A 22,223-nucleotide genomic window follows, 5' to 3' on the forward strand; every position below is an offset into this window, starting at 1 on the left:
TTGATAGCTATTGAGATAGCCCATTGGAACCACTCCGGTCTTTGTGGTGTGGTTAAGTCAGAAGGTCTGACGCTGGCAGTGTGGCACTAACGGGGGTAAATCACACCACTGACAAAGCATCGGAGGGGGAATATGGAGCCAGATATGGTGTATGTGCTATTCCAGCCATATCCCAGGAGAGCAGAACCTCTGGGCTCTATTGTGGAGCTGTTAGTCCTGGAACCCACAAGAGTTCTTGATTTAGTCCTAAGTGGAGCACAGGCTCTGGTCCAAAAGGTGAATATAACTGAACCGCTTGGTAATAGTGACCGCAGTGAATTAAATTTAACCTCCTTGTAGGGGGGGAAAACATAAAAAAGCCCCACCCCAGTCACATTTAACTTTAGATGGGGAACTATACAAGACTGGTGACACTAGTTAGATGGAAATTAAAAAGGGCAGTCACAAGGGTAGAATGCCTGCAAGCAGCACGTAGGCTACTTAAAAATACCATAATAGAGGCTCAGATTAAAAGTCTACTCCCAAATTTTAAAAATGGACATTAGGAGGACCAAAAGAATCCCATCATGGCTGAACAGAAGAGTAATGATGGCATTTACAGACAAAAAGGTTCTTTTAAGATTTGCAAGTCAAATCCTAACGAGAAAAATAGGAAGGAGCACAAATGCTGGCAAGTAAAATGTAAAAGTATAATACAGCAGACCAAGAAAGGATTTGAGAAGCAACTTGCTGAAGATGCAAAAACTAACAATAACATTTGTGTTAAGTACACCCGAAGCAGGAAGCCTGCCAGTGGGGCCACTAGATGACAAAGGTGTTAAAGGAGCACTCTGAGAAGATAAATGAATTCTTTGCACCAGTCTTCACTGGAGAGGATGTGGTGGGGGAGATTCCCAAAAAGAATAGCTGTGATGTGGGTAGCAAATCTGAAGTGCTGTCCCAAATTGATACGTCAGTAGAAGAGATTTTAGAACAAATTGATAAATTAAACATTAATTAATTGATAAATTAAACAAATGGTATTCACCTCAGAATTCTGAAGGGTCTCAAATATGAAATTGCAGAACTGTCGTATATAACCTACATTCTACACTGAAATCAGCCTCTATCTCAGATGCCTAGAAAATAGCTAATGTAATGTCAATTTTTTAAAAAGGCTCCAGAGGGGATCCCTGCAATTACGGGCCAGTGAGCGTAACTTCAGTACTGGGTAAATTGGTTGAAACGATATTAAAGAACAGAATTATCAAACACACAGGTGAATACAACAAGTTGGGGAAAAGTCAACACAAATTTTGTAAAGGGAAATCATGCCTCACCAATCTATTAGAATCCTTTGAGGGTGTAAACAAACACATGGAGAAAGGAGATCCAGTGGATATAGTGTACTTGGATTTTCAGAAAGCTCTTGACAAGGTTCCTCACCAAAGGCTCTTAAGGAAACTAAGCAGCCAGGGGATAAGAGGGAAAGTCCTTTTATGGATCAGTAACTGGTTGAAAGATAGGAAACAAAGGATAGGAATAGTCAGTTTTCACAATGAAGAGAGGTGAACAGCAGGGTCTCCCAAGGACCTGTACTGAGGATCGTGCTGTTCAACATATTCATTAAGATCTGGAAAGGGATGTGAACAGTGAAGTGGCAAAATATGGAGACAACACAAAATTATTCAAGATAGTTAAGTCCAAAGCTGACTAAAAGAGTTACAAAGGGATCTCACAAAACTGGGTGACTGGGCAATAAAATGGCAAATGAAATTCAGTGTTGATAAGTGCAAAATAACGCACACTGGAAAAACATAATCCCAACTATATATGGATTCTAAATTAGTTGTTACCACCCAAGAAAAAGATCTTGGAGTCACCATGGATATTTCTCTGAAAACTTCTGCTCATTGCTCAACAGTAGTGAAAAACCCCTAACAATATGTTAGGAACCTTTAGGAAAGGGATAGAAAATAAAAAAGAAAATACCACGATATAAATCCACGGTGTGTCCACACCTTAAATACTGTGTCCAGTTCTGGTTCTGGAAAAGGTTCTGAAAAGGTCAACAAAGATTATCAAGGGTATGGAACAGCTTCCATATGAAGAGAGACTAAAAAGAATTAGGGCTGTTCATCTTAGAAAAGAGATGACTGAGGGGGATACAATAGAGGTCTGTAAAATCATGAATGGTGTGGAAAAAATGAACAGAGAAGTGTTATTTACTCTTTCACACAATACAAAAACTAGGGGTCACCCAATGAAATTAACAGGCAGCAGGTTTAACGCAAACAAGAGGAAGTACTTTTTCCACATGACCCACAACAAGCTTGTGGAATTTGTTGCCAGTGGATGTTGTGATAGCCAAAAGTATAACTGGTTCAAAAAAGAACTATATAAATTCATGGAGGATAAGACCACCAATGGCTATTAGCCGAAATGGTGAGAGATACAACCCCATGCTCAAGGCAACCCTAAGCCTCTGACTAACAGAAGCTGGGAGTGTAAGACAGGGGTGGATCACTACCCTCTTCTGTATCTCCGTGAAGCTCTGGTATGGGCCACGGTCAGAGACAGGACACTGGGGAAGATGGAATCTGGCGTGATCCAGTATGGCAGCCCTTATGTTATCTTCTGCGTCTCAAGGGAACAGTTCTCTCTGTTTTTCAAATGCTTCTAACCTCGTAGCAGGGGAAGAGGCCAAGTCAATTACTGAAACATGCACCAAAACCAGCCCCCATAGTCTCACTGAGGACCCAGCCTCTGCCAAATCCAGGGCAAAACGAGGTTGAAGGGTTTGATTCCTCTCTTACAAAAAGCGAGCCTATCGAGACGGGTTCTCCGTAGCCGCCTCTTCTTCTGTTCTCTTGAGGCGAAGGTGCTGCTGCTCTGGCAGTGAGGGAAATCTGCCCTCCCTGCGGTGAGTAGCCCGGCCTCTTTGTTATATTTAAGGAAGGGCCAGGAGGAATTCCAGGGATTTTTTTAGTAAGATAAACAGAACTCTTGACCTCTTCCATAGAGAAAAGAGAAGGAGCCGTTCCCAGCATGGACTGGGTTGGAGCCTGGAAAAAGAGTGCAACTGTGGGGAGGTGGGGAAGCTGGCATGCTCCCTTCCCCTCCCACCGTCTCACCCACCCGGCCAGTGCTGCCATCGAGGCATGGGGAGCGTCGCCATTGGGACCAAACAACATCCACCCACTTCCCTCAGCCCGCACCAAGCCAAGTGGGGCAGAATGGCCCTGACCCCGCCTTCCGGGGAAAAACAATCATCTCTGGGAGGGGCCCCGAGTTCCCCCCGCCCTATGCAGAAGGGAAGCAGACAGGTGCCCCCCTTGGACCAGAGGGGTTCCTTGGACGGCAGGAAAAGGCTCAGCAAGAACTTACCTCTAAACAGCGAGTTCATTAGTGTCTCCACAAGTTGGGCTTCATTTCCAGGAGGCGCGCGCACCCTGGCTCTGTTTTACACCCCCACCATGGACACCAGCAAACGGAGGCTCGCAGACTCCATTTCACACCCTGCCTGGGTACGAGGCTCTCTCTTCCGCGCTGTGTGTGTGTGGATCCGCACTTCCTCCCCCTCTCCCATTCCCTCTCACTCCCCCCCTTTCAAAGACTAGCCGGAGAACAATAGGTGAAAGTCTAGGAATATTTACTAACTGATAATCTCTCCACGTATTGCAGCCGTCTGTTTTTCCCGTCTGATAAAGATTTCAGAGCCAACCACTTTCATAAAACAAAGAGGGGGGGAGGCTGGGAGGTTTGGGCTTTTTTTTTTTTTTTTAAGCACTTACCATTCACCTGCTGGGGGGAGTAGGCTTCTGATCCAGAGTCCGGGGGAGAGTCGGGTAAAGTGCTGGAGAGCAATGGAGAAAGAGAAGAGAAGGTCACTGCAAACCAGCTTCCAGCAAAACCAAGCCTTTCAGTTTGCTCACTGTGACTTCCACACTCCAGGATAAAACCCATTCAAACGGCATCACGGCTAACCCCACTGCCCACAGACACTCCTGCTGGCAGAGGCTGGCACCAGAGCCCACACCCAGCTCTCCTGCCCCATCCTTACAGCACTCCCTACTACCAGCAGAAACTGGGACTGAAATAGCCGTGAGCTGCCCTGCAGTCAGCTCTTCTGCCCTGGCTCCCTACAGCCACAGCTCCCAGCTAGCCCCTCCACACACCATTACCTACATCGCCTCAGGCTGGGACTGGAGTAGCTGAAAGCCTTGCACAGCCAGAGCCTCTGCACCGTTCCCTGCTGCATCTCTTGCTGGGCCCAGAACTCCTCGACAGCCAGGGCCTGAGAACATTTGCTACAGTGCCTCCTACTGGAAGAGGCTGGCACTGCAGCAGCTGTCAGCACCCCTGCACAGTACCTCCTTTGATTGTATGTATAGGCATTTCATTTCACAGCCATTTTGTTCACCTGCTAATCAGAGTCTTCTCTTTGCAGCTCATGGCCAGTTAAAAGAAGCCAAACAGAAATGTATCTGTTCCCCAGAAAAAGATCATTGGTTTCACCCTGAATAACTAGGGGAGCCTGGCTCTGTTCCGGGATCTGATGCATGAAAGCGAAGGCTGTGAGGCTGAAGGCCAGATTCAGCTTTCACTCACACCTGGGGAAATCCGGAGCAGCACCCACAGAGGTCAATGGAGTTCCTCTGGATTTACACCAGCGGCACCAAGAGCAGAATCTGGCCCTAACTCTGCAAAAGGGAACCAAATATGAATAGGAAACTCTATTGGCCTCACCAAACGCACCATGTCCAAGGATAAAAGGATTGACAAGGAACTTCCTGTGTTCTATGGGGCAGGTGGGCAGCAGGGGAGTGATCTGTTGAGTTATCCTCTATTTATTTTGCCTTGTACCATGAGGCTAAACACAGGCTCCCTGCACACGGACACGTCAGTCATTTAAAAACCACACACCGAAAAATCCAGTTTGATCCAACTTCAGCTTTCCAGGACTCCCAGCCCTTCATGAAAAGCTAAACGGCTCCTCCCCAGTTACCCTCAGAGACAGCCTGGGAAAACAGACATGCCATGTAGCGTGCCCGACAGGTCAAAAGACTTGGTCTCCATCAGGAGTAAGTTCCAGAGAACGTCCTGCCCCTGGATAAACAAATCTAGCTCCAGAGTCCCAGCTGATCTTAACGGCCCAGGTGCCGATATGCAGGCTTGGGTGGGGGGAGCAGACACGAGCGGGCTCAGGGTATGTTGACACTACAGGGACTAACACCAGCATAACCCCATAGTGTAGTGATGGACGGGATTTTTCTGTCACTATAGGAACACCGCTTCCCAGAACTACGGTCGCCACCTCAACAGACGCATTCTTCCCTGCATCCACGCCGAGGGTTACGTCAGCGTAGCTCCAATGCTCCAGGGTGTGGATTTTTCACACCCGTGATGGACACAGCTAGGTCCAGACCAAGCCTAATGTGCCTTTGGGGTGGGGGGAAGGGCGAGAATATTGCAATGAGATAACGGAAACCAAACCAGAGTTGTTGCAAAGTCATCTCAGGACCCAATTCAGCTACTTCCTTGTGCCTTTTGTCACAACGATCCCACCAAGGCAGGGGGACTGGGTAGGGTACGGAGCCCTTCACCTCTAGGACACTGACTCCACTGGGGCCCCAACTCGGGGACTGGGAGAAAGACTCTCAAGCCTCCAGTGTGACCAAAGCCGAGGTTATTAGGGACCCAAAGTCGTCACCCTCCAACTGCCATTCAATGGGCTGGAGTCCCAGCCCCTGGAGGGCAGGTATCCCCATTGCACAAGCCATGGCCACTGTTGGCTCTATGAGCCTAGTTGGCCATCTCAGCCGAGGGCAAGGACAGAACGGGTCCTTACTAGACTAAACAACTGGAAGCCTCCTGCAGGATGGCCCCTAACATGACTGAGAGCCCCTAGGAATGGCCCCTGTCCGGCTGTTTGCCTCATGGGAAAACTCCGTGTCCTCCCCCAGACTGGGAATCCAAGGGCAATGGACACAATCGGGGATTTTCTCTACCCCGCCTCATTCATGAGGATCTTTCCAAGCGCCTCCAATGGGCCAAATCCAACCCAATGGCCTCAGTGGAATTACATCAAGGTTGAATTTGGCCCCGTGAATTCAGAGCCTTCCCAACTCCTGGAATCATGATGATGTTCTCCTTATTGGCATCACTAGATGGCGCGAGGCAGAGGAGAACATGAGATTCACAGACATGCACATAACCTGGACTCCATCCTGGCCTGGGCCTCCGCACCCGACACCCACCGATTCCAAAGAGGAAGGAGATGGCTGCAAATGTAACACAGCGAGGCTATGCGCCACATGAGACAGAGGTGCTAGGTGGAGGGGTGGGAGACTCCAGGATGGGTCAGTCACTGGCGCAGGTCATGCTGGGTGGCCACGCTGAGAGAGGGATGTGGCGCTATTGATTTCCATCGCCGTCTGACTGACTCCTCTGGAGTCTTCCTCTGCGAGCAGTGAGGAAAGGATCTCCCCAGCAGCACCCTTGAAAGAGTCAGGGGAATGGAGAAGCTGGGGTGCTCCTCCCAGCAGGGGGCTAGGGACTAACAGCTACCAGGAATGAAATGTATGAACTAGCGTGTGTGGGGAGCTATTTCTCTCACCTCTGGGAGCTATGGCACATTCTACTCACGGAGAGAATTGTCTCCATCTATGTCTCACTCTCTGGGGCAATCCCCACCCTGGCCACCAAGACAGTCTCGGCCCCGTTCCCGCCCAGCATGGCACAGCAGTCCTCTCTCTATCAATGGCTGCACGCTCCTGCTCACCCAGCAGAGCAATCGCTGGCCTGGCATTGCCACGGTTCCCTCTGATCCCAGCCTGCCATGGCAGGCCCATCTCTGCCCACTGAGGTAGACACCTGCCCAGAGAGCAGGAATAGCAGCATCTCCCTGGGTGCACTTTCTCCTCCTGGGGCTACATGTTCAGTCCACCAGAGATACAGAAACTCAGTCCTCCCACTCTTTGCAGGGGGTGAGCCTAGAGTCCACTGCAAGTGGGTGCAAATTCAGCCCAGGGTCTATCTCCTTCCTACACAGAGTGATATCAAATACCAGCCCAAGGTATTTGGGACACCAGACTCCATATCTTTTTGTCTGAGTTAGCTACCACCTTTCACCTGGGATAGCCCCAGGGAGGATTTTCTCAATCTGGAATGGATTCCAAATATGCCTCTGTTCCTGCCTGAGATACTAAAAGATTTTCCCATCATTCACTCACAGAGCCTTCTGCTCTGTGTTCCATGAATCTCTTTGGCCCCCGCTGGCCCTGGCTTTAATGCCATCTGCTCTCATATGGGACGTTACTATTCCACCTAGCTCAATGCACGTCACTGGCACGAAGGCCACAGCCAACGCTCTCAAACTCCAGCACCAATAACTAAGCACCTGAATCAATGTTTAGGCACCCGAAGGTTTGTGGGACAAACACAGCAGGCCTCAGAGTTCCTAATGCATAATCACCTCCAGGTGAAGAAACACTTTTCACTCCTCCTCCCTGCTTCAGCCACACTTACCCGGGTGCATAGGAGGCCTTGGGCTCCGATTTGATTGGAGGGACCACGTTATTCAGGCAGTGGCTGCTGAGGTACCCCTTGGGCACCACCATGCCATTGTTGTTATTGCAGTTGAGGTGAGCACTGTAGCTGGGTCCACAGGGGTTGGCCAAAAGAGGACCATGACGGACCGGGCCTTGGCTGCCTGGGGGACAGAGATGGAGGGCACCACTGGAAGCTGGGTTGGTCACATGAGCGACACTGGAGATGGAGCTGGCAACAGGAGCGCTGACAGAGGCAGAGCCAGAAGGCTGGGTGTGTGCGTAGCTGGCTGAGGCAGGGATGTCCGGGAAGCAGCTGTGGGAGAGAAGTTGAGAACCTCAGCAGTGTATATGTATTGCACCTTTCGCCGGCCACGCAGCCCTTCTGCCCCCACCCACACACCCACCACTGGGAAGGAGGCACCGCAACCCGACGGCACCAGCAAAACTACACCCCGGGGCTCAGGCGGGGAGCGGAAGGAGGGTGAGTATCTAGCTGCTACTGGCGGGGGAATGGAGGGAGGCGGAATGTAATCTCCCAGGAAGGAGGATACTAACCTAATGTTGCTCATGGATCTTTAAAGGCTAGAACTGCCCATTACCTCAGTTCTTCGACTCCTGGGGAAAGTGGCCACTCCAGCAGCTCACTTCCCGTTTGCCCCATGCTGTGGCATTGATTCAGGCCCCATTACACCACTCAGGTCTTCCTCTGAGGGCTCCCAGGCAAAGACTGACCAAACCCAACCCTGCTTACTTTGCCAGATGTGCTGAGAGGCTCCACTCAGACCAGTGTAACAAACACCTGCTGGGAACAGGACAGCACCTCCCGTCCCAACAGGTCAGTGCCCCACTGCCAGCACCAACAGGGACTACAGCCTCCCGCCTGTGGTGAGTGCCCGTCTTCTCCCCGGTGAAGTCAGTGCACCCCAGCGTGGTGTGGAGAGCCAGGTCCACTGCTGGTCCCAGGGAGACATTTCTCTTCCGCACACACTCATTCCTGGGGCTCTCTCTCCCCAGAATGCCAGTGCATTTCGCTCCCAGCATGATGCCCTAGTAGCTATTCCTAGCAGCACAGGGGAGCGTGGGCCAAAATGCATTCATTTGATGTTCCTCTGTGCCATTTTTAGTCCTGTCCAAAGGTAGCAGGGGGTGCGCCAAGGACGGGAATTAAAGGATTCTTCACTGATCCTACCTGGGAGGAAGGAAACTAGAAAGGGGTTTGGAGAACAGAGGAGGGATTGAAAATGACGATGGTAGCACAGAGCGACAGATGGGAGCTCTGACAGAGGCAGAGAGCAGGGGTAAAAGGGGGCAGGGAAGCTATTTACAAACAAGGCATTGCACCCCTGGAAAGGAGAAAATTCAACTTCTCCCTGGGAAAACAGTCACTAGCTCTGTCCCCGCTGGCAGCCCCCCACCACCGGGCCGCGCGCGAGGCAGGGACTTGCATATCTGGTGAGTCTTCCTTGCTGATGTACTCTTCCAGAATGCTGGTGTCGATGTTGGAAGGTTCCAGAGCTCCATTAATGTCGTGGCCTGCAGAAAAGAGAAGGAATGGAAGGGGCGAGAGCCATTAGAAAACCAGACAAGTCAGGCCCCCTTCCCTGAGAGATCAGAGAGCAACTTACAGCTCCCCCTACAGCCCCAGGCCCCTCCACCACAGGAGGATAAAGGGACTGAGCTGAGGGCCAGAGCCACTGATCCTTGCGCAATCAGATCATGCTCTTTTAGAGAGACCACCTCAGTGTCCACCCGCACCCCTGCCAACCCATGAGCTGGGACGCCATGGGGGCAACAGTGCGAGTGCTGACAAGGCAGTTATTAGAAAGTCTGCGGGACACAGGGAGTACTCGATGGTAAATTGTGCCGACTGCAGAGCCCCGCTGGGCTGGGCCTGGTTGCTTGGGCTGTTGGACTCCACTGCACAGAGCCTCCTGAGAAATGTGGATGACAGCGCCTGGCAGTAGCATAGGCCTTGTTAGCGTGAGCTGCAGGAGCCACTGGCTTTGATTGGGCCACCTGCCCTGGCGGAAAAGCTGCTTGCTGTGGGCTGCAGGAGCCCGTGGCTAGGCCTGAGGCCTCAGGAGCCCATGGCTAGTGCCCAGCGGCAGGGCCGCACTGTGTGGGCTCTGTGGGTGGATTCGGGAGTCTGGTTTCATTCCCTCCCCGTTGGACCCTTGCCTTGGTTTCGCAGAACATGCTGAAATCGCTCATGCTGCTGCCAGCTTTGGAACAGATCTCAGCTCCCCGCATGCACCCGCCTCCCACTCCTGCGAGGGCAGCACTAGACTTTCTTCCCCTTTCTCCTACAGGTCCCTCCTCCTCCTCCTCCCGTGCTGTGGAAGCCAGGCTGGGGTTCGTCGAGAGAAAGTGCTTTCTTTATCTGCCTCACTGGAGTAGGAGTGTGCAGCCTGCTGGGGCCTATGCCAACCCCGAGTGCCAAAGACACTGCCAAGAAAGGGGAAGAGCAGCCCCAGCCCCGTCCCCAGAGCTTGGCTAACAAAGACGGCCCTTCCACAACGGCCCGATCCCTTCAGCCAGAGGCGATGTATCACTTGCCCAGCAGATGCGCACACACACACCATCAAAGGACCACCGCCCCCTCCAAGCCACACTGTGGGGAAAGGTTAGCCAATGAACCGCAAACGTGAAAAAGAGGGGCTTCAGCCAGCGTCCAGCCAATCAGATCTTTCCCCTGTGAAAATCCCTTTCATACCAAGACAAGCAAATCGGCAGAAATAAATCCAGCTAGGAATTTTGCCAAGCGAACGGGGGTGGGGTGGGGGAATCTTTTCCTTGGTAACCCAGGCCGGAGAGAAAAGCCTGGGTCGGGATTCCATTGTAAAACACCTAACCCTTTGTGTACCACGCACCTCAACAGCAGGTCACGGGGAAGGGTGGCTCACTGCTACGAAAGAAAGCATCCAGCTTAACACACACCTCAATAGAGCCTGGAGTCCCCAGCCCCTCCAGTGTCCAGGCCGGGATCCCACAGAAAAGCAACGGGCAGGACAAGTGTGCAACTTGGGGTGCCGAGACGCACAGACACTTCCACTGTACGGTCCCAGAGAGAAGGACCGTAGGGTGCAAGAGCGTCGGGCTGGCTCCCCAGCCATGGCCTGAGGATCTGCCTCCTCGTCAGAGAAGCTCGCTTAGATACGGGCATCATGCGGGTTGGAACGTTGTCTGGCTCAGGTGCCCTTCGGACTGACAGCGTCGGCTGGACTAGGATCAGCGCAGGCAGGTGATGGAATGCTTCCCCTAGCTGCTGTGCTGCTGCTTCTCCACCTGACCAACAGCAACCCTCCCCCCCCCCCGATGCCCCACCCCTGAGTGCTCCCACACACCGCTCTGGGCCTGTCCAGCAGCACCCCTGCCCCCCAACGCTTGCTAATGCTCCTCAGTCCTGACCTGGCACGCCCCAGCTATTCCAGCCCTGCCCAGCCAAGGTTTGCTAATGTTCTCAAGCCATGACTCTCAGCTCCCCTACTATTCCAGTGCCAGTTCTCTCTTGGGCAAAGACTTTCAGTCATGCTACATCATGGGCTGATGTGGACATATGCCCACCAGGGAACCACTCAGAGAGCCCAGGTCACTTGCCACACGATCCAGATCTCCAGAAGTGAAGAGCCAGTGCACTAGTCCCTCTCCTCTCCCACAGGCTACCAAGCTTCCCTGAGGAGAGCTCTCCAGGTTGCTGGTTTCAGAAGACCCCGTCCCAGGGTCAAAGCTCTAACAAGCTCTGCATGGATGGACAGAATTCCTGGTGGACACGGGCTCACATACATCCCTCGGGGATAGACTGTGGCCATTCCACAGACTAACCTCCCCAGCCTGGCTGCTCTCTCAACTCACACCCTCCTAGCCACCTTGCCTGAAAGGTCACCTTCGCGAAAATTCAATCGAGACCCAAGCAAAGGGTGCGATAAGCACCCTGGCACGGAAGGTGCGTCAGCTGAACTGCTCTGGAGCTACAACAGAATTGATAACGGCCACAATGGGGGGGACCGGCTTGCGGGGTGGGAGGGGCAGTTCTTTACCTACTTAAAATAAATCCAATGAAGGACTTTTCTCAACAAGAGGCTGGAGGCCCTTGTGCCTTCTGCAAAGGGACTGAGAGTAGCCGGGCTCCATGCGGTGACATTCCCTGTCCCTGGCTGACTGCTGTCCCAGTTCTTTGCGGTCCCCATCTCCCACTGTTTCTGATCTGTCCTGGTCACCACTAAGAATCTCTTCCCCTGAGTCTTCAACCCTTCTTCTGGTCCTCTGAGCACCCCTGTTTGTCTCTGTGGGGCAGAAAGTATCTCTGGAATGTCTGCAGCTGAGCACGAGCTCTTAAGAGCATCTCATTGCCTGAAAACTTCTGTTCAGTAGGGACTGTTACCAAAAGCCAGCTTAGGTGATTAATCAAAAGCTAATACCTCTCTTTAGAGTCACGAGCTCCTAACGACATTAACAATGCCCCTCCTCCCCTTGCAACGGGGGATTAAGAGGGAGTAGGAAGCCACAGAAAATGGACCCATGAAGCTGAACACCCCAAAGGCTCCACAGGAAACAGAACTCATCTCGAAGTCCCAATCAAAGGGAGATGGAGCAGAGGGCAGCAGTGACCAGCAGCCAATGAGCTCATATTTCCTTTGTTCAAAAGAAAAGTGCTAACTCGAACAGACAGCACCCGCCACCATCCATAACTCTGCCTAATGCACCCAGGCTCCATAACCCACTCCAGAGTCCCCCGCCATCCAGAGCCCTGCCCAAAGCGTGCCACAGTCTATCACCCGCTCCAGAGTCCCTCACCGTCCACTACTCCACAGGCTGTATCACAAGACCTACAGCCTCTCCCGGAGTCTCCAAAACTCAGTGAGTCAAATTCTGCCTTCGGTCACCGTGCAGTGAACCCACCGTAACTCTGTTGACCTCAGCGGAGTTGCTTTGTGCCACACATTGTAACTAAAAGCAGAATTTAACTCATCCCAGAGCCATTTCAAGAGCCTTTCAGTTCCAAAACCTTCTGGGATGCCCACCCTTTCATAACCCTTTGCAGTCACACCTGGCCCCTGCTGCAAAAACACGTCAAGAGGCTCCCTAGCCCTCACCATGTTAAGGTGGGTCATGCTCTGTCCCCAGAATCATCTTTCCCTCCATAATCATTGGTCCTGCTTCCCTTTACTCCATAACCCTTCCCAAAGCCTCCCTCCATGCTCTGGAATACCCCTGGAGGCTCCTTTGGAGTCTCTCTCCCACCAGTTCCCTCGCAAGGGGCTGAGGGAAAGCGTGGGGAGCCGCGCAGGTAAAGCTTGTTTGGGAAGGACAGGATGGCATTCGTTCCTCACCGAAGGAGTCAGGAGCTGGGAGAGCAGAGGCCCCCCGTACGTGGGAGAATGTCAGGAATCCCACTGTTTGGACTGGTTTTCTCTGCCTTCCCCAGACTTCCCAACTCAATCAGCCTCTGAACAGAGCCAGCAGCACCCCGCCCACCTCCTTTGTGTTTTCGGTTTGTGGCTCATCTCTGCTCGTCCCACTAGACTCCCAGGCACCCGATCAGCAAGCCACAAACACCTGCTTGTGCCACCCCACCCTGCGGCATGCTCCTGTGCTCGGCACATCTCGCTCGGAAGGGATCCGGGAATCCTCACATTTGCTCAGCTCCCCGTTTCCTGTGTGAAATGCGTGCCTGAGGACTGCAGTGTTTTGCAGCTATCTGAAAGGGTTAACCGCACCCTTCCCCTTCCAGTCACTGTATTTACGGGTCTTAGAGATTAAAACCAGAATTCACTTCGAGTGATAGGCTGATAAGTTTATGGTATTTCTATTTATAACAATCCCTCCCCCGTCTATACTTGCTCTGCTGCCTGTCTTCTAATCACCCATAATCCTCCCTGGGTCACAAAAGGGGTGGGAGGTAGGGAGAGCAACTGACAGAGAGCTGCATCCTGGGATCCCTTAACAAGAACCAGATGTGAGAACCTGGAGAGGATGACAAGGTCAACCATTTTAATGGGCTGCTGAACTTCAGCGAGGGGAATAAGTGAGTGCAAGCAAAGAAGCTCTCAAGAGGCAGGAACGAGGGGCGGGAGTTGCAAAGAGATGACGCCAAGCCAGCCAACGCGTCTGTAGGCTTCCCCAGGGCAACGCTGCCACATGCCAGCTCGGGCCAAATTCCGCTCTTGGTTACTCTGCCATCAGCAGAAGTTACTCTGCTGTATCTGAGAGCAGAACATGGCCCTTGGCCACTTGAGGTCATATCACAGAGCTGTGGAAACCGAGGAGCGGAGAACCAGTTTGAGTAGAGTAAAAATTGACCCAACCCTCTGTCCAGACCCAGAGCCGGCCCCTGAACAAACCTTCCTGCAGCTTCCAAAGCATTTTTCAGTTTCCTTCCCCACACATCCCAGCAGGTTTGGTTTTCACCATCTCTGCCCAATCTGCTTCCCAGAGCAGAAGTGCTGGAAAGGCACAAGGAAGAGCTCAGGATTTTCAGACCCCTCTTGGATCTGAATGTTGGGGGGTTTCTCTGATCCCCTCAGCCTCTGAGGTGCACCCATTGCTAGGCCACGTCACCAGCCACAGGGATGGCCATACATTCACTTTCAACATCATAGAGTGAGATTTTCAGAGGCAGTGGGGGTGGGGAGGGAGAGAGGGGCTAGGTGTCCACCTGCCATTTGTGCCTTTGAAGATGTTCCCCATATTGAGTTAGAGCAAGCAATGCTCTGGCTCTTATGATAGGCGTTCCTGGGCGTACGAGACAGTGAAGCTAGGAGAGGCAGCCATGACTAGCAGTCAGAGTAGGGGCAGGGAAGCATAACATCTGACTTCTATTCCTGGATCTGCCACTGTCTCCCTGTGGGAACTTGGGTGAGTCACATGAACTCTCTGTGCCTCTGTTTCTCCACCTGAAAACTGGGAAGAATGACTAGCGCCCGGTTCACAGGACATTAATACCAGGTTTGCAGGCCGTGCGCTCATCCATTCGTTAAAGTTTGTAACGGGATTGGAGATTTTGGTTTGAAAGGAAAAGTCTGATGATTTTTCATGCCCGTTTAACCCATATGACAAGAGCCTTCCCAAGAGCGAGCATGCCTGGACATCAGCGATTCAGTCCTTTGCTGAGAGCGCTCAATGGCTGCACGGTACATATGGCAAAGCGCTACAAAGCCAAGGGCCCTCAGCACAGACCATCTAGCATGCCTCACATGTAAAGCACAGCTAGTCACTCACCACAGCCCCCTTTGGGGTATCTAAGTGCTATTCTCCTCACTGTACAGATGGGGAAACTGAGGCCCAAAGCACTCAGGTGACTTTACCAAGGCCACACAGGGAGTCATTGGCAGAGTACCATGCTGGAGCTGTGGTGAGGTAGCAGCCAGCACAGCAGGTCTGAAGAACCTCCCAGTCCTGAACTCACCCTTCTAGACTGCATTTCTGTAGGCGGGTGTCAGAGCAGCCCTGGCCAGCAAGCGCTATATACCCATACATGGCTGTCACTGTGACACCGTTGTGTGCATCAGCTCCCCTTATCTGGCGCAGCTGGCACTGTGCTTCCTTAACATGGTGGTGCAGTGACTCTAGGCTGTCCTGCATGCAGGTTGGCCCTCTACCTAACTCCTCCGTGGTGTTTGGAGGGGCCCCTACCCCGTAACATCAAGGCTCTCACTACTGGTATCACAGTTGTGTTCCCCCGAGGTGGCATCAAACCACAGGGACTGCCCCGTGCGTGCCACTGCCAGTGGGTTTCCGAGAACACACACAATGGGTTGTGAAATCAGCGCACTGGGCTGCAGCATCGGCACATTCCCAGCACCTCGCTCTGCTCGCAGCCCCCTGCTGTGTTTATACTTCTCTCTCCGCGGATTGGCTAGGGGCCTGGCCAGGAGTCTGAAGAAGCTACCGGAGAGATTTCTAACCAAACATTGCCTAAGCCTGGGGAGCTGGGGGGCCAGCAGCTACGCTCCAGCTCCTCTTCCTCATCACCTGCAGCCCTGGCCCTTCCAACCACACTAGAACCCCAGTGGGCCCGATTGTTACAGCAAAGGCCTGTCCCATGTGCAGCCCCTCCCCGAGGGACGTGAGAAATACATGTGTTTGAGCAGCACTAATACCCTGCTCCCCCAAATTCATCCCCACCCACGAGTGAGATGGGACACACAGGGATCAGAGGCAGCATCGGCACCCAATGTGGCTCCACCCACCAGTGACACAGGACACCCAGGGAGTCAGGGGCAGCACCGATGCCCTGCTCCCCAGGGGGCGTCTGTGACTCTGTTCCCCCGGGAAATGAGACATGTGGGGTTCAGAAGGGGGCCCTACTGGCAAGCTCAGGAGTACAAGCCAGCTGAGGGAACAGACAGCGCCTTGCTTAAAGAATAAAATAGGAGTGGTTTTTCTAGGGACAGAAATTTCCAAAATATACACACACACTCTCTCTTCCCCCCCCCCCCCCACACACACACCCTGGGATGCTAGAGGATCCAACCCCTGTCCCAGGAGCTTTGGGGGGGTTGATCACGGCCGCCTGCCCTCCCTCCCAGCCACAGCCCATGCCTCCCCCCCACACCTCCCCGAGATATGCAGCCCAGCATTCCTCGTTAATTATGCCCTTTATTACCTGACTGTAACATTAACCAGTCACTCCCAGGAGAGGTGACTCCTGTAACCGGAGCAAGAGGCAAAGCTGAACCCTCCTTCCCCGAATGCTTCAGAGACCACCCCGGAGCAAGACCCCCTCTGCCCTAGATCGTGGAAGAAGCCCCACTGCTCCCTACACACACACACACACACACACACACACACACACACTCAGCATACTCATAGCATCAGTACAGGAGGGCAGCCCAGCTGAGCGATAATATGACTCACCCATGACCTGAGTTCCCACCATCTCACTCACACACAGAGCATGAACTCCTGGGTCACTTTCACCTAGGATTTCCCCAGGCCAATGGTGCCCTTAGCTGCACCGCCAGGACAGTCTGCTTTCCAGGGACTGCAGTGATTTTCTGCACACATTTAGGGCACTGCAAATAATTCCCTCAGAAACAAAAGGGCCAGATCCTTGGCTGATGGACATCAGTGTCACTCCATTGACTTGAATGGCTTTGAAGTCCACAGAGCGACTCTGATTTACACCAGCTTCAGGGCACAAATCACCCCCACAAAACCGGAACCGCAAGCAAAGGCCCAACTATAGGAGAAGTCTGCCCTCTGTTTTGTCCCCTGGCATCACATTATCTGCAGCGTGCCACAGAGACAGGCCTCCCCTTTCCCATGGGTACAGAGCCACACTGGAGAGTAGGAAGCTAAGGCCTCAGCAGCATACACGTGGTGGCCAGATCACTCCGGCCATGGGACATGTTCTGGGGGAAGCCTGAGGTCAGAGTAAAGGGAGCAGGGGGGCTAGAGCACATTGCAGGAACACTCGTTAGTCCCTTATCCAAGGGCACCTCCAAGTTCCTGGCCCATTTTTCATTTTTAAAAGGGGCAAGTGGGTGGAGTTGCAAAGAGGGATTGAAAGTCTCATCAAAGCCAAAAAGCTTCGTTGTGGAGAGGCCAATGCTCCTCCTAATATTGTCTTACTTCCCCATAGTGCCTCTCAACCCCAAGGATCCCAGAACACACTGGGCCACAGTCTGATCCCTACCTCGTGTGGAGCGATACCTTTCTCCATGCGTAGTCCCACAAAACTCACTGGGGTTTCTTGAGGAATCAAGTGAGATGCAACACGTGTAAATGGATCAGAATCTGGCCCTTTGCAAACGTGGGTAGACACAGGAATCCCTCCATCCACCGCTAACTTGCAGTCGCTGATGGAGTGGCCGGTAGCACACACCTACTTTAGCATGCAGGGCAGGAAGCTCAGAAGTTACTGCATCCGACTGAAACTACGGGAGCAGAGGGGGGATTTTAGGGACGTGGACTGTAGGGGCCCAAGATAGGACTTCACCAGGACAGTAGAGTTAAAACCCCTATTTCTGCAATAAGACCTATGGGATCATCAGTGGCCACAAGTTCCTCATCTCACAGGTAACTGGGGGAACCTCCAGCAGTGCAGCACAGCGCCCCCTAGAGCCGCGCAGTATGGAACCACCAATGACACCTCTCCTGGCACAGCGCCCCTGAGCGCCATGCAGTACTGAATCACACACACCCCCTCCTACCTACATTACAGCACCACTCACCCTAAAATTTACTAAATCAAAGCCACCTTCAGCCACCCAGCGCCCCCTAGTGCCAGGCATACTGAATCGCCACCACCTCCTACAATGCAGCACCCCCTAGCGCTGTGCAATACTGAATCTATGCCACCTTCTCCAGAACAGTGCCCCCCAACACCAAGCACAACACCCCCCTAGCAGCATGGAGCACTGAGCCAGAAGCACAGCTCCCCTTAGCACCATGGAGCACTGAGTCACCAGTGTCACCTACTACAGTACAGCACCTCCCGGCACCACGCAGGAACGAACCATCAACCCCACCTCCTACAGCAGCGTACCCCAGCTCCATGCACTCGTGAACCATCACCATCCCTTCTGCAGCACAGAACCCCCCAGCCCCATGCATTACTTCATCATCAATGTCACCTCCCGCAGCACACGTCCCCTGCCATGCGGATGGGGCATTGTCTCCAAGGCAAGCGTTTCCCTATTAAGTCACAATGCCACATCCCATAATACTTTGGTGTTCCCCACAGGTCTCCCATCCAAATATCATCCAGACCTGATCCGGCTTAGCTTGAGCACAGAGGATCACATGGCCCCTTTATATATACTGAAAAGGGAACTTTCTCCCAACCACCAAATAGAGCAATTCCTGGTGTTTCATTTTGCTTTGCATCGTAGGTTGCCTGCCTCCTGCCAGTCTCACTCCTTACTATCCACTCCCACCATGCACTACACAGCTATTCCTAATGCACTGGACAAAATGGGAGCTGCACCTGCCTACGCAGAGGTGAGCTGGCTCCCCGCTTCCCTGGGCCTTTGGAAGAACAGGAGGTGCCGTGAGGGATTTCCCACCATAGCAGTACTGGGAGCTCCCCAACCCTCCATAGAACCATAAGACAAGTACTCCATTTAGAAAGCAACAATCAGTTGCACACATACAAAATGGGAAATGACTGCTTAGGAAGGAGTACTGCGGAAAGGAATCTGGGGGTCATAGTGGATCACAAGCTAAATATGAATTAACAGTGTAACACTGTTGCAAAAAAAAGCGAACATCCTTCGGGGATGTATTAGCAGGAGTGTTGTAAGCAAGACGCGAGAAGTAATTCTTCCGCTCTACTCCGTGCTGATTAGGCCTCAACTGGAGTATTGCACCACATTTCAGGAAAGATGTGGACAAATTGGAGAGAGTCCAGAGAAGAACGACAAAAATGATTAAAGGTCTAGAACACATGACCTATGAGGGAAGATTGAAAAAACTGGGTTTGTTTAGTCTGGAAAAGAGAAGACTGAGAGGAGACATGATAACAGTTTTCAAGTATGTAAAAGGCTGTTAAGAGGAGGAGGAGGAAGAAAAATTGTTTGTTTTTCTTAACCTCTGAGGATAGGACAAGAAGCAATGGGCTTAAATTGCAGCAAGGGCAGTTTTGGTTGGACATTAGGAAAAACTTCCTAACTTTCAGGGTAGTTAAGCACTGGAATAAATTGCCTAGGGCGGTTGTGGAATCTCCATCATTGGAGATTTTTAAGAACAGGTTGGACGAACACCTGTCAGGAATGGTCTAGATAATACTGAGTCCTACCACAAGTGCAGGGGACTGGACTAGAAGACCTCTCGAGGTCTCTTCCAGTTCTATGATTCTCTGACAGCACCATACTGTGCAGCCATAGGGCATGTGGCATCGCTCCGGAAGCACAGTAAGTAGAAATGGGCAGAGCCATGCAGAAGAAATGCCTCAACCCAGCCGTTCTCCTCCTGGGATCTCCCCCTCTCCCTTCTCCTGGCCATTTCTCCTCCTCTTCCCAAGGTCTTCCCTCTCCCCCTTCTCCCCAGCCTCTCTTTGAGTCCCTTCTCCTTCTCTTATCTTCTACTGCCACCTCTTCTCCACCTCCCTACTATTCCCCCAGGCCCGTCTTCTCCTGGCCTCTTCCCTCCCAGCATCTCCATTCTACTGGCCTACCCCTTTCTCCATCCCGTCTCTCCACCCTTCTCCTAGCCACTCCTCTGCCCTTGCCAGCTGTGAGCATTGGCATGGATGGAGCCATTGTCCTCTGGGCACGGGGAGAGAGGAGGAGGGGGAAGGTGTGAGAGGAGACACAGTGGAGCGTTTGTGCATTTCCCTGCTGCTCCCCCCTCCACCTCCGCCGTCAATGGGCTGCTTGTCAATTCATGCGCTAAGATGGCGGAAATCGCAGCTCACACACAAGTGTTGCCATTTGGCGGTGGCGAAGGCGCCTGCTCGGGAGGGCACATTGGCCCGTTTGTTTGGAACCCAATTTCACTGCCACAGAGAAAACGTCCAGTGCTCCCTCAGGAGCTGACGTGGGGGAGGCCACAAGGGCAAGACCAGGTGGAGTCCCCCTGACTGGAGCCCGGCAGGCCTTCCTGACCTCATGAGACCCAGGACCGATGCCGAGATACCCACAAAGTTTTCCCTCCATCTAACCCCAGCGCTTCCAGTACTCAACCAGGCACCCCAGGAGTGGCGTTGAGGAGTCAATTCACTGGTATGCATCTGATGCTCCCTTGGCTGCTCTGAGAGGGGCAGCAGACGCACACTGGATGACAGAGCCAGATTGCCCAGCGACCGGGAGAGGCTAGGGATTGAGCTGCCCCCTGCAACAGACGGGAATAAAAATCAAGGCCCAACTGAGGCGAAAGGTGTCACCGAGCTCCGCTCCAGGGGATCCTCAGGAGAGGCAGCGGGCTCCACCTCACCACCTACTCTGGGGCAGCGGGTCTGAGGGGATCTAGGGCCTGTTCCCTCTCCCTCCGCCCAGAGGGTGGGAACTTGGTACAGAAGCCACCGACGGGCCACTTTGATGCTTCAAGACACCTTCACAACACGCGGGAAGTAGTACCCCCCCCCCCACCCCAGACACCACCAACACGCCTGCTTCCCTCCGAGACACTCCGCCTCCCACATATACTCTTCTCACATGGGTCACCCCCTCCATGAAACAGCCAGTCCCTCAGTGCTCAACCATGACACCAACAGCTCACCTGCCATGTGCTCCCCTTCCCCCGGGACTGGGGGAGAAGGCCCCATTGCAGAGGAGAAAGGGTGTCTCACAGTCCAGCCCTTTGCTCCCCCATCACAGGAAAGCAAGAATGGGGACAGCTTCTTTATTCTGACTCCTCTCTCGCATTCACGGGGAGAACACAGGGTGGGGCAGCCTCTTCCCCCTCTCAGCTGGCCTCCCGAAGGGCCGTGGCAAGTTGGCAACACAGTGGAGCAGAGTAGTAGGGGTTTTGCCTCTTCTCATCCCGTCAGCTAGGTCAGAGGCATCTCTTTGCCTAACTCTATTCCCCCACAAGGGAGAGGTGGAAGGAGGGAGGCCTCTCAACACAGCCCTGACTGCCTCCCCTGCGTACGATGGACCTCTATTGACTGCGAGCCCACTCAATCAGAGAAACAATGGAGTCAAACTTCAAATTCACACGCCCAGATCCTCTGAAACGTCCCCTGGCCTTACCATGCGTCCACCACCCGGCTCTACCAGATCCGAACAGGAAACTCCTTCTCATGGGTGTGTGGCTAAAGGACAGGAGTAGAACACAAGAAATCTGAACTGAAATCCCTGCTCAGTCACAGACTTCTGTGTAACCTGGGGTGGGTCACTTTCCAGAGCGTCCTGCCTGTGACATGGGATAATCCTCCTCCTTTTTCCCACCTGGTAATTGCCTTGTCTGGGTATGTCTACACTACGAAATTAGGTCAATTTAATATAAGTCGATTTTTTAGAAATTGATTTGATACAGTCAATTGTGTGTGTCCCCACTTAAGACCATTAAGTCAGCAGAGTGCGTCCACAGTACTGAGGCTAGCGTCGACTTTCGGGGTGCTGCACTGTGGGTAGCTATCCCACAGTTCCCGCAGGCTCCGCCGCCCATTGGAATTCTGGGTTGAGCTCGCAAAGCCTGATGGGGCAAAAACATTGTCGCGGGTGGTACTGGGTACATGTCGTCAGCCCCCCCGTGAAAGCAACGGCAAAAAATCGTTTCTCGCCTTTTTTCCTGGGTTACCCGTGCAGACGACATACCACGGCAAGCATATAGCCCGCTCAGCTCACTGTCACCGTACGTCTCCTGGGTGCTGCTGGCAGACACAGTACTGCAGTGCTACACAGCAGCAGCTCCTTGCCTTTGCAAGTTAGCAAAGACGGTTAGCAGCCATAGTGTACCGTCTGCTGCTGTCTCCTGGTTCCTCCTGGCCGGCCTCGGTGAGGTCGGTCGGGGGCTCCTGGGCAGACATAGGTGCTCCTGGCCGGCCTCGATGAGGTCGGTCGGGGACTCCTGGGCAGACATGGGAGTGACTCCAGGTCATTCCCTTCTTTAAGTTTCGTCCAATGGAGATTCAGTCCTGCCTGGAATATCAGGCAAGCCTACCAAAGAACCAGAGAGGCAGAGCCCCAGACATCTCACTTCTATGATGAGCTGCATGCCATTCTAGGGGGTGCCCCTACAACTACCCCACCCCTGTGCTTCCCTCCTCCCCCACCCCTCCCGGGCTACCTTGGCAGTTATCCCCCC

The 22,223-nt window shown here is 52.9% G+C and overlaps 1 protein-coding gene across 1 annotated transcript in view; it reads right to left on the minus strand.

Moving 5' to 3' along the window:
- Window positions 1-22,223, minus strand: part of MYRF (myelin regulatory factor) — a 100,275-nt gene that overhangs the window by 47,074 nt on the left and 30,978 nt on the right. Inside the window, exons 2-4 of the mRNA XM_024198366.1 lie at window positions 8,978-9,065; window positions 7,510-7,845; window positions 3,774-3,835 (exon numbers count right to left, since the gene is read on the minus strand). Of these exons, the coding sequence (XP_024054134.1) occupies window positions 3,774-3,835; window positions 7,510-7,845; window positions 8,978-9,065 (486 nt within the window). The remainder of the gene's footprint in view (window positions 1-3,773; window positions 3,836-7,509; window positions 7,846-8,977; window positions 9,066-22,223) is intronic.

Source organism: Terrapene carolina, unplaced genomic scaffold (assembly GCF_002925995.2).
Source record: "Terrapene carolina triunguis isolate 2854851 unplaced genomic scaffold, T_m_triunguis-2.0 Scaffold90, whole genome shotgun sequence".
Classification (NCBI taxonomy): Eukaryota; Metazoa; Chordata; order Testudines; family Emydidae; genus Terrapene; species Terrapene triunguis.